Genomic DNA, 15,813 nt, shown 5'->3' with positions numbered 1-15,813 from the left:
ATTCCGCTGTCTGGTTGGTAGCGAGGGCGTGCTCCTTGCTGAGCCGCTGCTCCTTCTTGGTTATTCTGGTAAAACGTCCTCTTGGGTGACGTTTGGTGTTCAGAGGGGTGGTTGAGATGGGACTTGCCTCCACCGCTCTCTGTTGTCTTGGGGCTTCGGTATTGTGGCAGTCGGAAATCCTCGCGTTGGTCATAATACTGCCTCTCATTACCACGGCGGTTCTTGCCGTAGTACTCCTTCTCGTCATCTGACGAGGCACGGCGTTTGTAGGGGCGGGATTCCCTGGGTGGCCGTAATTCTGGGGAGTGGGAACGCCTCCGCCCCTCATAACGGGCGCTCTTCCTGCCCCGTTATTCCCCCTCTTCACCGCTGTAGTAGCCCCTGTTGCTGGGCCACCATGTATGTTTTCGGTTGTAGAGCGCCTTCTGGTACTTGATGTGGTACCCGCCCTTACCATGGGGTGATTCTCCTCTCGGCTGCCAGCCAAGGTAGTTCACCGCAGCCTGGCGCTCTGGCTTTTGTTTCCCTTCTCGGTTCTGCCAGTACTGGTTGATGGGCTGCTGCCTCTGGTGTGGTGGCGCTCGGTCGGTTTCCTCAGTCCTGGTAGTAGTGTGGTCCAGCTTCTCCAACTTGTCGTAGTTGAGAAGCCTGTCACGGAACTCGGTGACATTCCTGTAGTGCAGACCCGACAGCTGCTTTTGATACTTCAAAGGCAGTTGGGTCAGCATGGCGGCCACAAACTCTTCGTCCGTCATTGGAAGGTCCAAGTACCTCGTCTTGTCGTACATTGCCGACAGATGAGCTTCTAGGGAAGTACTCTTCCTGGGATCGTACTTCTCCGCATGCAGTTGGGCCCTCAAGTTGCTCTGGATACGTATGTTCCAGTACTGTTGCCGGAACATTTCCCTGAACTGGTCAAAGCTGTGGATGCTGGCACTTACCAACTCCCACCAATAGTACGCTTGCCCCTTCAAAGCGTTATTCAGGCACTTCAACACCTCTGCCTCCGTCAGGTTGAACATGGCCGCATACTCTTCGAATTTCCGCATGAACCTCATGGGACTTTCATTCGCTCGGCCAGAGAAGGTGGGCATGGCCTCTGCCCAGAGCTTGGCCGGATGATGCATTATGGCCACTGGATCCAGGTTGCGCTCAGTTGTTGATGTATGGGGTGCCGGTCCAGTCGCTGTCCTTGTCTCAGTCGTTGATTTACGTAGTGGTTCCGTAATAGGTGGGTCATACCTACACTCAGGTGTAGAGTACATCTGCCTACTAGTATCAGGGCGGGCTGCCTCTGGTACCTCTCTATGGGCACTACCAGCAGCTGTCTCCGAGATCGCGCTCTGGTTCATCGTCAGGTTCTCCAGATGCTCACGCAGGTTAGAGCTCGCTACCTCCACGTCTTCCAACCTGGCCTCAAGTCGGCGGGTCTGGCCATGCAGCTCGTCCCTCATATTAGCTTGGCTGCGCTGGCAAAATTCCCGCAGACCATGCTGTTCCAGGGTCACAGTTTCTCTAATAGATAGGATCTGAGTTTCTAACTCTCCTACCCTCTCACTGGTTTGTCCCACCTTTTCCACTACTTGTTCTATCTCCCTTTGCTGTTGTACCAACTTCTCCTCGATACTCCTCTCCAAACCCTGCAAGCTGGAGCAAGTCAAGTCAAATTTGGCCTCCATTTGCTCTGCCTGTCTGGACAGCTGTTCCGCTTGTTTAATTTCAACTTGTTCAATCTGTCGGGAGATTTGCTCTGCCTGCTTGGACTGTTGTTCCGCCTGCCGGGACAGCTGTTGGAAGATCTGTTGCAGCATCTTAGATATGTCAGAGTTAGATGACGTGGCTGTTTCTGACGTGGCTGATGTCGTGTTCCCTATGTGTGTAATTTCCCCTGTGGGAATGGGGGACACTGGCCTCCCTAACCTCTCACTAGGCTGGATATGCGCATGTGTGTGTAGCATCGTTTCTACCCTGACAGGTGAGTCACAGTCCTCCCTGGCCGTGAGGGTGCCACTGTCAGAACTGCATGCAGTGGGACACTCCTCTACACTATCAGCTCGGCCTTTGAGAAAGTACGGTTGCTGAGCCATCTTACACTAATATGGTTACCTACACACAAATTACTCTATACACAATCACAATTCTGTAAAACTTGCTTAGATCTCCCTAAATTTAACAAATTAGATCTGAGCAATCGGCCCCACAGATGGGTTCCTCTTTCTGTAAATACAGAAAATTGTGTATACAGTGTAGTATACCTCACTCAGGTGTGTGAGGTGTGCAAAAACAGATGAAGAAATATACATAAATATAATAATATAACATATAGTGTTATGTTGTGTTTTGGTATCTCTGCAGCTAGCTCTATGCCAAAGTATAGCTCTGCACCTAGCTCTATATCGATCAGCTGATCGGTCGCTCCACTGAAACGTCTGTATAATTATTATTATGGGCGCCACTCTTATGTGTATAATGTCAGGTGTTTCTAAAGAATAGATAGGACAGTACACATAAGAGGAAATTTGTAAAAGTTTCAGGACAAATAGTTAGACTGTCGAAACAAGGAGAATTGGGATATTTTAACATACATAATACAGACAATAAAGTACAAACGTGATTTCTAGGTCGTATTTAATAAAATAATAAATATTCAAATTAATAACTTGACATATGGCAACTAAATATGTGTTTTACCATGCTCAGGAATTAGGTTGCACACATGAATACATATACAAAAGTCCGTTTTATCCCGTTTGTAAAGTTCGTTGTTTTCAGTTTAGGTGCGGCGAAAAATGAATAAATTATCGTATATACTTTCAAAGTTCACTTCAATTAAAAATGTACCGCGGCGTAGTTCATTATATGTGCCGGCAAAACACCGTGAGATCCTATCCCGTTTAACCTCTGGGTATAGGAATTGGATTGTGTATTCAGAGTAAAATTAATTAAAACACGTCTGTCTTTAGTATGTTGACGTAATTTCACGTATTAATTTAATGTTTAACATTTGTAGGGAAACAGATATGACGATTTTTGGTTCGTAGACACGGTCTTTGCGATGGAGGAAATTGAATCAGATATTACTCACGTATTTTCACTCCTAAGATCGCATCAGTTCTGATGCGCCCTATAATAACTACATATAATTATTATAAACGTCGTTTGGAAACATCCTTTTTCTTGGATGACCTAAATAGCTTCGTCGAATATCGGATTATCAAGGGATCCAAACCCACAATTGTGTCGCCACAATTTTATAACTCTCTATTCTTAATTTTAGTTCCAAACTCTTCATTATTGCAACTCGGCCTCCCATTGGCCGGAACAAAAACACCGTTAACGTAAATTAACACTTTATAATAAAATCCGACTTCACCCAAAACGCCTTAAAGTGCCGAAACCTCACAAATTTAAAATGTTATTTTCCAACAGTAAACACTCTTTTATATAAAATCAGTGTCAAAAGCTTAAATCACCGTTAAAACCAATAAGGCCCTAGAGGGGTCTAGTCAAATGCTGCTTAATTGTCAGCTTGAATTACATCAAAGATTCCGACACACGTAGAGACGTTCAATTACACAAAATAAATCGTTCAAACGGAAAAATATAAACAAACAACGATAAATATAATAAAATGTTAGTAAATAAATAGTTTGTTTACTTTCTGTGCGTGAAATAGTCATAAATGTAACAGCACAGCGTATTATTATTTCATCTTGTGATTGTATAGTATCTCGATAATCGAACGTTTAGCCAATTTATTTTTTTATATCGAATGCCAACTGTGTATGACCATAAATTAAGATTTCTATTTTGTTATTTTTTTTTTTTTGAATTCTGAGTTCCCGTCTTTCCCGTACAGAAGTGAAGGTATTAAATATTCAAGAAAAAGGAAAATTATTTTATAAGATCTATTGTTATCAATTGTAAGTTAATTATTAAGTTAATTAAACATTTACATAATTGGTTTAGTGTTACCGGCTTAACATTGTGGCAATTTTGTTAGCATTAGGAGATTAATAATTTACTTTTAGGACTAATATGTTACTTTTAACATTTTATTGTATGACAGCACTCTTCGTATCCCTTTAGGAAAAAGATAAAGCTTATTCGTTCGTCTTGACCTAAATAAAAGGTTGGGAAAAGGTACATCGCAGGGCACCGTGATTAGTGATTGGTAAGGGTAGGAAAAGGTAAGAAAAGAGGCGGAGACTTATAATCCATTGGCGATGATGAAGAGCCTGGACTGTGACCCATTGCAGGGGAGGAGGAAAGTAGAAAGACTGGCAAGGCTGTTGAAAGTTTCAAGGGGAAGAGGGGTTTGGGAAGTTGGGATATAGATTGCAGAGAAGTATGTTCAGAGGGAGGAAAAAACATCAATGGGAGCTCCAATGGAAGCGGAGACAAACGGAAAGAGGTAAGCACTCATTCCTGGTGAGGATGGGATGCGAGTGAAATGGGTTTGGAGGGTGAGATAATATTTGTGAGAGTGGGAAGGATTTACAGAACAAAGTTTTTTAGAGGGAGAGGGGGAATTCTTGCCACCGTGGGAAAGCCCAATTGCAAGCATATTCATGATTAATTGATTGATCATATAGGCTATATCTGTATCTTTTGCTGTTTCTAAATAGTGAGGATATGTCCTTTACCAGTGCAGCATTAATCAAAGGATCCTTTATTTTGTATTTCTGTCCTCCCCAGCTTTTATGAGTATTTTTGGAAGAATAAATATTATATTTTATGGTTATTGTGGATCAGCTGGTTATATAGCTTAAAGGTCATACCAAGTGACCAAGGAATTAATACATGTGATTTGTCATTAATATTCTTGTACTTATTAATTTTGATATTTAATTATTTTATTTAGAAAAAAGCCCTGTAACTATTTTTTTATACTGGTTTTCACTTTATTTGTTCATTTGTTTGTGAAAAAGCATTTTCTGGCATTTTATTCTCTTTTAATTATTATTTTGATAACTATATTTTAAATTTGGATTTATTTAGAAGTTATAATTATGATTCTAAATCATGGTGTATTATGTTAGTAAAAGGTCAAGGGACAGTTTCGTGACTTGGTGGTGCCAAATTTTTGTTTTTACATATTTTCAGTACGGGGACTCTTTGGCAAGTTCTGTGTGTCGTCTTATGATGGGAAAATCGGCAGAAATATACTTTCACTACGCTATCATGTTTTTATGTCAGCCAATCACGAAGAACGTCATGATTGTGTATTTGTTTTTCACAGAAATGTCTAGATGTAAATAAATGTATTTTATATGTTGAGTCCTGGTTCGAGAAAGGTGCGTTGTGATTGGTTGGAGAGGTCACGTGGCTCCCTCCTCCCTGTGTGGTTGGAGGCAGTTGTGTCATCTCACCAGTTCTCAGCTCAATGTGGCTTGAATAGGTTGTGTTTGGCAGTGGCTCATGCCAGAAAATATTTATGCACTAAGTGACAATCTTTACGGCCTTGTCCGGGCTGAGTCGTTTATAAACTTAATTTTGGAACTTTTTCATTTAGAATTTCAACGACCACAGTCGCCAGCATTCAGCCATCGAAGGTGTTTTAGTAATTTTTAGCCACCATCCCAAGGACACATTTGTCTTTGGTTTTTACACTCACTGCCAAGGGACTTGGGGACTTATTTACGAGATGTGATCTATGTAAGTATTAAGAATATTTTTAGCTACATCAAAATTAACAAACATTTTATTAATTTTTAACTGGAAAATTTGCTTGTGTGGCTGTGGGAACCTCATGAACTGTTTGTGAGCATTGTGTCATGGCAGACAGTGTTTAGTTTTTGTGCAAGAACAAAAAAATAAATCAACCTAAAAGTTCTATCAAACATTTTCATTTTCTTCAGTAAAGACTGCCCAACTAAATTCGAACTGAACATTGAAATTTAAAACATCTACAAACATTTTTGATGAATGTTTTCAGAATATATTTTTTAAAGTGTTTTTGTGAGCGTTCGAATCAGGTCATCTTAGCTGGGCTGAATAGAGTTGTAATAATTTTAAAGGCTACATTCAGCTGTGAAAATATATCTGAATTCTTCAGACGGTTACCAACTTGGTATATTTGCAAAGAATTATTTTTCAGCATTCATTTGTTTGTGTTTAATTTTTCATACTCTATTTTGATGCAATTTTCAAAAGTTATTTAATCATGTGACAGTATTTTTTTTTTAGATCAAAAATTTACACCTGTAGTTTGACATTGTCTGGTGGCAAAGATTCCCTCCCCTACTCCACTCTCAATTCATTTATCTGTCTTGGTAGGTCCTTCGCACCTCTCATTTCCAACACCTTGTCCTCAAGCCCATCCCTTCCCTGTCCTCACTAGGAATGAGTGTTTCCCTCTTTCTGTTCCCCTCCACTCTCAGAATCTTCCACTCTGGGTCTCTCCTCTTTCTGTACCAACCTCTGTGCAACTTATTTCCCAAATTTCCCTTACCTGCTGCCTTGATCACCTTGAACAATTTCACCAGTCTTTCTTCCTTCCTCCTCTCCTGTAGATTTCCCATCACTGTTGTCCTATGCATTGCCTCATCTTCCCCTTCCTTTCTCCGCCTACATTTACATATTACCCATCTCGCTGCCGTGCACAGAAATACATAAACATAATTGGGTGTAGACAGCAGTTGCCTGGCTAAGCAACAAACTATAGTAGGTACCTAAAATTTTTAATAAAAGGTAGCAACACAATCCCTTCAAAGGCCACAAGGATACATGAAAGGTTGCAAGCTGCTCATCCTTTTTCACGGGCAGCTGCATTAGAAATCCTGTTGGGATCCGTGCAACTGTTTGGAAGGTCAACAAAAATGGCTGGCATCTTAAAGATGCACTTCTTAAGGATCCTTTAGGCTAAAGATTCCTTTAAGGAGGTATATTTAGAAACAGCAGATGTTTAAAATTAAGTGCTTAATAATTGTGATAACTTAAATTAATGAACTTGTTCATTGTCTGCAGGCAGCGAGCGATGTCAGCGTCTAGGGAGTCGGAAGAACACTTCTCGCTGCAGTGGAACAACTTCCACAGCAACCTGTCGGAGGGTTTCCACTTGCTGCAGAAGGCCGAAGATCTGGTCGACGTGACGTTGGCGGCAGGCAGCAAGTACGTGCAGGCGCACCGCCTTGTCTTGTCCGTGTGCAGCCCCTACTTCAAGGAACTGTTCCGGGTTAACCCGTGCAAACACCCCACCGTCATCCTGAAGGACGTCTCCTTCCAGGAGCTCGTGGACATCCTGGAGTTCATGTACTGCGGTCAAGTGAATGTGCAGCAGGACAGACTGTCTGAGTTCCTCAAGACAGCTGAGATGCTGCAGGTGAAGGGGCTCAGCGAGGACGACACTTCTGTGGTGAGTCCATCCATCTCTTGCACTTCTTTAGCCAATTTTAGAACCTCGATTATCTGAACCTCAACTGATTTGCAAGATTACTGATCATTTATTTTGTGGTAAGTAAATGTTGAAAAATATAACTTCTTGAAAAAAAAAGTATTAATATAATGGTGTTTTTAAGTAGGTACTTATAATGCTTGATTATCCAACAAAACTGCTTTGTTCGGTTCTCACTCAATTCTGGAGAAGTCAGTTGTGGGCAGGGCTTAGAAGTTTAAGGATATGGTGGGATGAAAAGAATTAAAAGAAAAAAAAATATTAAAGAGAAAATTTATTATTAAAATTGCTATAAGAACCAAACAACTGTGATTCAATAATTTTCACCACAATTATCCTTGACTTATGAGCTCTATACTACTCCCAAGTTCTTAGAATCCTGTCAGATTACCTATATAATTCCATTTATACAGTTGAATGAATTAGTATGTATATTTGCAGTGTTGCTGACTAAATGTAACCAACTGTTCACTCAAGTTATTAACACATAGCAAAGCAAAAACTTAGCTACTTGAAAAAATCTCTAAAAAAAACTTTTTTTCCATAAAAAATGTGCAAAATCAACAGCCATGTGATATAACAAAAGACGACACACTAAAGCACAAAATAAAATAAACTTTTTTTCAGAGTCACATTGAACGGCTAGCTTGTACAGACTTGTACTACATTCATTGGGATAAATGTGTGATGCACCATCAATTGGGTGTGAAACATTAAAATAAATATTCAGTATCACTTAAATTCACACAATAAAAGATTTTTTAATTTAATTTTTATTAACACTATTGCCAATCACAATTACTTTCATTAACATTCAGAATAAATTTAATTTTTTAAATTGTATAGGACAGTATTAATTTAACAGTCTTTAAAAATTCACACATCAAAAGTCAAATAACCACTCAAAATGAATAATAATATTGTTTCATTAATTTGACTTCATAAATTTAATTTTAACCAGTTGGTCCCCCTGAAATAAACTTCTGTTGTTTGTTTTAGAATGTGAATAGCAATCATATAATTTTATTATGGTCTACATCATGGTGAACACTATGGAAAAACATAAAAAAGCTAATTTTTTATGCACTATTTTACAGAAGAAAAAAACCACTTGTAATATTTAAGTGCCCCTTTGGTAAATAAAATGGTTTTAGTTCCAGATGCATATACAATTTATTTATTTATCCCACTTATTTCCCAGAACCTGCTACCTACTTTCAATGTTTACCTTTTAGTTTATCTGGTAATTGTTCCTTAAGGGTCATTCCATGTCAAGTGGTCTAAACATTTTTTATGACCATCTTCAATCTTGATGAAATTTGGGGTAAGTCAATACCATTACTTAGGAGGATCTTACACAAAATTTCAGTTTGATTGGCAGTATAGTCTGGGTTCTAGAGGCTCCTGCACAAAGATGGTCGTTGCAACACCAGCGTACGCCTGAATAAAATGGCAAGTTTGAAATGCTATTGTGGCACAACTACAGCAGCTAGCATCCTGAAAATTGGTAACTTATGAGAACTTTTTGTGCTCTACACAATGGTAAGAGTATCACTTATTCAAAAGGCTTACCTTTATTGCTAGCACCTCCCAAAGTTGGCAAAAATATTCATTACCTTAAATTTAGAGCTGACTTTTGCTGTCCATAACTTTACAACAGTGTTGCCTGAATGCCTGTGCTTCTGCTAGCTAATCAAGACCATAGCTGCTGTCAGTTTGCCAAAAGAGCAGCTTCTGAGCTTATTAGATTTTGCAGATATTTGCCTCTAAACTAGTGATTTTACCCTTTTTTAAACTGACATAGCACAAAACTATCTTCTCTGATTGAGTTCTTTCTGGCATGGTTAGAAAAGCCTTTTTTGCTTTAAGAATCATCTTGTTTTATCTTTGTGTCTCAATGTTTAAGGTAAGAAAATTTACTTTAAAAATTTCCCTTTTTTAGCTACCTGACATAGAACGCTGTGACAAAATCAGCATCATAGATAGTGAATTTCCAACCACTTAAATTATTTATACTCCTTAAAATGATGAGGTATTAATATACAAGCAAATTTTTATATAAAAGCATTAGCAAACTATTTTTTTATTATTGATCATGTAATAATTTACTAGACGTGAAGGGAAATTGTTTATACTACACATAAATATAAAATGGTTAAGGCAAGAAAATTTTCTTGAAAAATACCTTTTGTTTGACACGACAAAATGGGGTATTTGATGATCTGACCAGTTAGAAAACAATTATCTAAGACTTAACATATATTAAGAATTATATTACAATTTGACGGTGTTCTAAAATATTGTGTTATTTCATTTACAGACTGTGTTCAAGACTTCTTCCTGTGATGGAGTTAGATCTTTCTATTGAAAGTTTGCAGAAATGCACCATAGGTAATAATGATGATTCACTTTGTCATAATGTATCATTCCATTCAAATAATGCTGGTATAAAATTTGTACGTGAACTGAAAACTGAAGATCAGGTCCTTTTGAGTCAACGATGTGGATTAGAATTTGACTAAGCATCAACTGTGTGTCTGCATCATGAAGCACTGCTGCTTACAAATTTAACTTTGATGCAGAAATCATGTTGCAACCCTTTTGGAAAGCTAAACCATTCTGCAAAAAAGAGTCTGCAACCCATTGATGTAAAAACAGCAGACTACTTGACAAGTCTAACCAAAAACCATGTAAAGCCAGGCCAAAAACTATGCCCATCCTGCAGAAAGGAAGTGGCAAGCCACAAAGAATCAGCTGCATCTCCATTTTCTACTTCGGATTCAGATGATGAAACGTTAATTTCAGAAAAGGTGAATACAAGTCTAACAGCCATTGGTATTTCTCCTGTAAAAATTCCACGGCTGATATCATCACAAGATAATATTAGATATGCAAATAAAAAGCTGGATCAAGTGAAAACAACACTTACAATGCAAATTGCTACCCTTAGCCATCTTCACAGCAATGAGATTATAGAGCCAAGTACAAGCATGCAAAGTGAAAATTGTTCAGAACAGGGGCGTAGCCAGGGGGGGGGGGGGATTTAGGGGTTCAACCCCCCCCCCCCCCCCCCCCCCCTTAGCACCAAATCTTTAATTAATTTCTTATTCATCACTCAAACAAATTTCATATTAAAATTAATAAAATTTTTACCATTACAATATTTAAATTTAAGTACCGAAAACTGCTAAAATAGCACTATTTTACACCTTAAAATCCAAATTTTCCCGGGGGAGGGCATGCTTCTTAACACCCCCCATACACAAATCCTGGCTACGCCATTGGTTCAGAATACTACACACTTTTAGAAGGGCTAAAGCAAAAGATGAAACTGGCAAGTACAAGTTATCAAGAAAAACTCAAAATATTGACTCTAGTTCCAGCAAAGTGGTCTATTAAAAAGATAGCAGAAGAATTTGATGTTTCTGAAAGAATGGTGAAGAAAGCAAGGAGCTGAAAGAAGAAGGTGGTCTGTTGGCAATGCCTGGAAATAACAGGGAAAGAAGCTGTTGGATGAAATAAAACAAAGAGTACTTACGTTTTACGAAGATGATGAATTTACTCGATTGTGCCCTAGAAAGAAGGACTATGTTTCAGTAAGGCTCTCAGAAGATACTAAAGTTCAAGTGCAAAAGTGACTAATCATTTGTAACTTGAAGGAATTGTATGCAGAATACCGAACCCAATATGGATCTGAAATAGAATTTTCTAAATTTTGTGAGCTTAGGCCAATCGTGCATTACTGTTAGTGCATCCGGGACACACTCAGTTTGAGTATGTACCATTCATCAAAATGTGAAGCTAATGCTGCAAGCCACTCCCATTAAAGACGACTACCAGTGCCTCATCAGTAAGACAGTTTGCAGCTTGGATTCAAAAGATTGCATGCCTCATTGTCGTGAAGAATTTCCAAAGACTGAAGAATTGGTAAAATATTTGCAAACGTATTTTGAAGACAATGACCGTGAAGACATACTTCTATACAAGCAGTGGGTGCACACTGATAGGGATACATTGGAATCCAAACAGGAAACTATTGAAGATTTCATTAAAGCCTTAGCCAGCAAAATTTTGAAACTTTCTTCCCATCACTACATTGTTAAATTTCAAAGTCACCACCTTAAAGCCACAAAATAAAATTTTAAACCTGGTGAATTAGTTATATTGATGGATTTTGCCGAAAATTATTCCTTTATTGTACAAGATGCAGTTCAAGGTTTTCATTGGGAAAACAGCCAAGCTACATTGCATCCCTTTGTAGTGTACTACAAGAATGCCAACCAATTGCAAAGCATCAGCTTTTCTATTATCAGTGACACAATCGCTGTGCATGTCTTTTTATGCAAGCTAATAGAGTATCTAAAGAACATTGTTGGTGAAATAGTGCACATATACTACTTCAGTGATGGCTCTGCTGCACAATACAAGACTTACAAGAATTTTATGAATTTGTGCCATCATGAAAACAATTTTAATTGTACTGCCGAGTGGAACTTTTTTGGCACAAGACATGGGAAGTCACCTTGTGATGGCATTGGTGGAACTATTAAGCAATCAGCAGCACGTGCCAGCCTTCAACGTCCTGTCAACAACCAAATTTTGACACCACAATATCTGTTTAGCTATTGTGTGCAGCAGATCAAAGGGATCAAGTGCTTTTTTATTTCCAAAAAAGAAATTGAAGCAGTTTCCTTACAACAAGAACAAAGGTTTAAAGATGGCCGTACAGTAGCAGGAACCAGGGAAAACCATCACTTTGTACCCATTAATGAAGCTACAATTCGTGTTAGCAGACTTTAAAATGAATCCTCATCATTTTTAGCCCATTTGAACCCATCTGCTGTAGTCAACCCACCAACCCTATCAATTGCAAGTCTTCAGCCTGGCCAATATGTTGCCTGTATTTATGAAAACAAATGGTGGATTGGCAACATTTGTGAAATTTCACTTGAAGAGCATGATGTTCTTATCAACTTCATGCATTCTTATGGAATTGCAAGATCATTTTACTGGCCTCCTAGAAGAGACACCTGCTGGATACCAGAACAGCATATTATTGCCAACATTCCAGCTCCTAACGCTACAGCAATGGGAAGGCAGTACACTTTAACAGAAATGATGCTGTCAAACAATGAAGATAAATTCCAATCAATTGTAAAACAATAATTACGTCCGCGTTTTCCCATTGGTCATTTCATTATTCTTTACTTGAACAGTGCATCACTCTGGCTTGGCAACCATGAACCCACCACTGGCTTGGGATCCATGGCAAGAAACCCCTGGTGGGCTTGGGAACCCATGGTAAAGAGACCCACCGTGGCTGGCCTTGCCTGGCTATCGGGCGTGACCCCTAGGCGATGGGGATATCAATTCATGCTTTCATTGAGAGAAGCATGTCTTTTAGAGCATGAACTGGTAGTGGCTCAGCCACCATGGACCAACGCAAGGATTTAATGTTTATAGTATAAACAATTATTTCCCTTCACGTCTAGTCAATTATTACATGATCAATAATAAAAAAATAGTTAGCTTATGCTTTTATATAAAAATTTGCTTGTATATTAATACCTCATCATTTTAAGGAGTAAAAATAATTTAAGTGGTTGGAAATTCACTATCTTTGATGCTGATTTTGTCGCAGCGTTCTATGTCAGGTAGCTAAAAAAGGGAAATTTTTAAAGTAAATTTTCTTACCTTAAACATTGAGACACAAAGATAAAACAAGATGATTCTTAAAGCAAAAAAGGCTTTTCTAACCATGCCAGAAAGAACTCAATCAGAGAAGATAGTTTTGTGCTATGTCAGTTTAAAAAAGGGTAAAATCACTAGTTTAGAGGCAAATATCTGCAAAATCTAATAAGCTTAGAAGCTGCTCTTTTGGCAAACTGACAGCAGCTATGGTCTTGATTAGCTAGCAGAAGCACAGGCATTCAGGCAACACTGTTGTAAAGTTATGGACAGCAAAAGTCAGCTCTAAATTTAAGGTAATGAATATTTTTGCCAACTTTGGGAGGTGCTAGCAATAAAGGTAAGCCTTTTGAATAAGTGATACTCTTACCATTGTGTAGAGCACAAAAAGTTCTCATAAGTTACCAATTTTCAGGATGCTAGCTGCTGTAGTTGTGCCACAATAGCATTTCAAACTTGCCATTTTATTCAGGCGCACGCTGGTGTTGCAACGACCATCTTTGTGCAGGAGCCTCTAGAACCCAGACTATACTGCCAATCAAACTGAAATTTTGTGTAAGATCCTCCTAAGTAATGGTATTGACTTACCCCAAATTTCATCAAGCTTGAAGATGGTCACAAAAAATGTTTAGACCACTTGACATGGAATGACCCTTATTGCATATCCAGTTTATATCAAACTTTTATAATGGCTATGGTTTTTCGTATCACAATCACATTTAACTGCTTACTGTGTTCAAATATTTTATGTTAGAATGCAATAAGTATTGGATACTTTTAATGGAACAATTGCTTCCAGGGATAATGTTCATTAATCACGTATCCAATTATATCAAAAGCTTTATAATGCACATCTATAAAATCAAAAATATTTTTGTGATTGTTTTGTTTCAAATCACAAACACATAAACTGCTTATTTTATTTTAATATTTTGCATTAAAACACAATTCAATATGTTACGCAGAACAATTGCTCCTGGGAACAATGTTCCGCAAAGTGTTATTCTACACGTTTTCAAAATCAAATATATTTTGGTAATTCAACAACTTTGTATTACATACACAGCCAAATTTTTTTCTTTATTTTAATATTTTATTGGAAAAAAGAAAAACATGTGAGCAAGTCTTTCGGTATTCATCAGAGATGTGTAACATCTAACCTCAGTAACAAGCAAATTCATGTTGTAATACCCCAAGTGTCTTAAAGAAATATTTAATAAGTAGGTAAAAAGATTTGGAAACTCTTAACACTGTGGCCCTCAATTAATAGCTATCAAAAGTCAACATCAGAGGCGACACTAGGAGTAAACAAAGAAAATTTAGTGACTCCCTACGAACACATGGGAGAAAAGGGATCATTATTATAGATTAACTAAATAAAAACAACAGTTACGTCTATAGACTTCCTTATTTTGTTAATCTTTTTTATAGATTAAATATTCCTTTGTAACATCTGTTTTTCATTGATAAGTGATCTTACACAAATTTCTCACAATTACACTTATTAAATTATATGTATTCTTTAACTTTATTTACGAGAGGGCCGGCCCTAAATGTTTTACAAAAATAACAATATTTAAAGAAATGAATGAAATTAACATAGCTAACTTTACAGGTTGTACATATAGTCCTTGCAAAACATCATATGAATTTCCTCTCCTCGAACTGCTTTAACTGTCCGCTGTCTTAACTGGGTTCGACTATTTTTGAGTTCGTAAAGAAAATGATTGAATAATGAGGGTATCACCCAGAGCTGTAGGTTGACGGTGATCGAGGTAGTAGGCCTAAAGATGGTGGATTTTGCTCAGGATCCGACTCTAGAGGTTCTGGCAGAGGATTTTGGTTCCCCCAAACTTGGAACCCTGTCTGAAACAGAAGTCCAAATTCCAAAGAATCAGACCTGTTTCCAGACAGTATACTTAAATGGAGCAAAAGGCCAATAGAGGGATATTAAAGGGGGGATGACGCCAAGACTTACCAGAACAGGGTGTTGGTCCTGGCGCTCAGGAGAGGACGTCTCGTTTCGGAAAACCCGAACCACGATGCACGGTATACGCGGAAGTCTTAATGATTTAAGAAAATAAAATATATATATATATAAAATACCAAGTTTCTCTACTTTTTACTAATCTACTGACTAGTTAATCTAAATTTTCAGATAGGGACTTCATCCCTATAGTCTGAGAAGACTACATAATAAAAGATGCGATGCCGATAATTCGCCGAAGAGCACAGCTACAAGAGGTACCAGTCAGCCAGGATGCGCGCACTGAAGTCCCTTCAGCGTGGGATATCGTCAGTATATCATAAGCGCGGGATCTCTAGAGAATGGGAGGGGGGTTAGGCTCGGAGCAGAAAATTACCGAGCCCACCCGAAGGTGTCCGGCAAAAAATATTTTAGATCTTACTGGAGTGACTGCGCGACTGAGGCGCCATCTTTTGGTGGCGAGAAGAAGTATTAAGAAATTGACTTGTGGCCGACGAGTGTGTCACTGGTATGGGCTTATGGAGCAACCAGTGTTGCCACCTAGCGACCCGAGATGTAAGGGGGAGAAAGGTTGTCGTTACCTCCGCGCGAACGCGCTAGTGTCGGCGCTGCCGACGCCCACAAGTGGCGTTAGTGACCACAGCCGTCGCTAGATGTCGTTAAAGACCAGAATCGTATCTGCGGCTGTCAAGAGATGGCCTTGAATTCGGTTACCGTCCCCAGGAGTTCACAAGCGGTCATC

At 38.7% G+C, this 15,813-nt stretch overlaps 1 protein-coding gene across 9 annotated transcripts in view; it reads left to right on the top strand.

The window, feature by feature from the left end:
* Positions 1-3,789: 3,789 nt before the first annotated feature.
* Positions 3,790-15,813, top strand: part of LOC134539911 (GDNF-inducible zinc finger protein 1-like) — a 130,719-nt gene continuing 118,695 nt past the window's right edge. For 5 of the 9 annotated variants that reach the window (XM_063382296.1, XM_063382264.1, XM_063382277.1 and 2 more), the window contains exons 1-2: positions 3,937-4,414; positions 6,970-7,357. In XM_063382296.1, the coding sequence (XP_063238366.1) occupies positions 4,377-4,414; positions 6,970-7,357 (426 nt within the window). In that variant the 5' untranslated portion in view covers positions 3,937-4,376. The other 4 variants (XM_063382287.1, XM_063382272.1, XM_063382304.1 and 1 more) reach the window with 3 other exon arrangements.

This window comes from Bacillus rossius, chromosome 1 (assembly GCF_032445375.1).
Source record: "Bacillus rossius redtenbacheri isolate Brsri chromosome 1, Brsri_v3, whole genome shotgun sequence".
Lineage (NCBI taxonomy): Eukaryota > Metazoa > Arthropoda > Insecta > Phasmatodea > Bacillidae > Bacillus > Bacillus rossius.
Note: the sequence above shows the minus strand (reverse complement) of the source record. Positions and strands in the feature narration are given on the sequence as shown.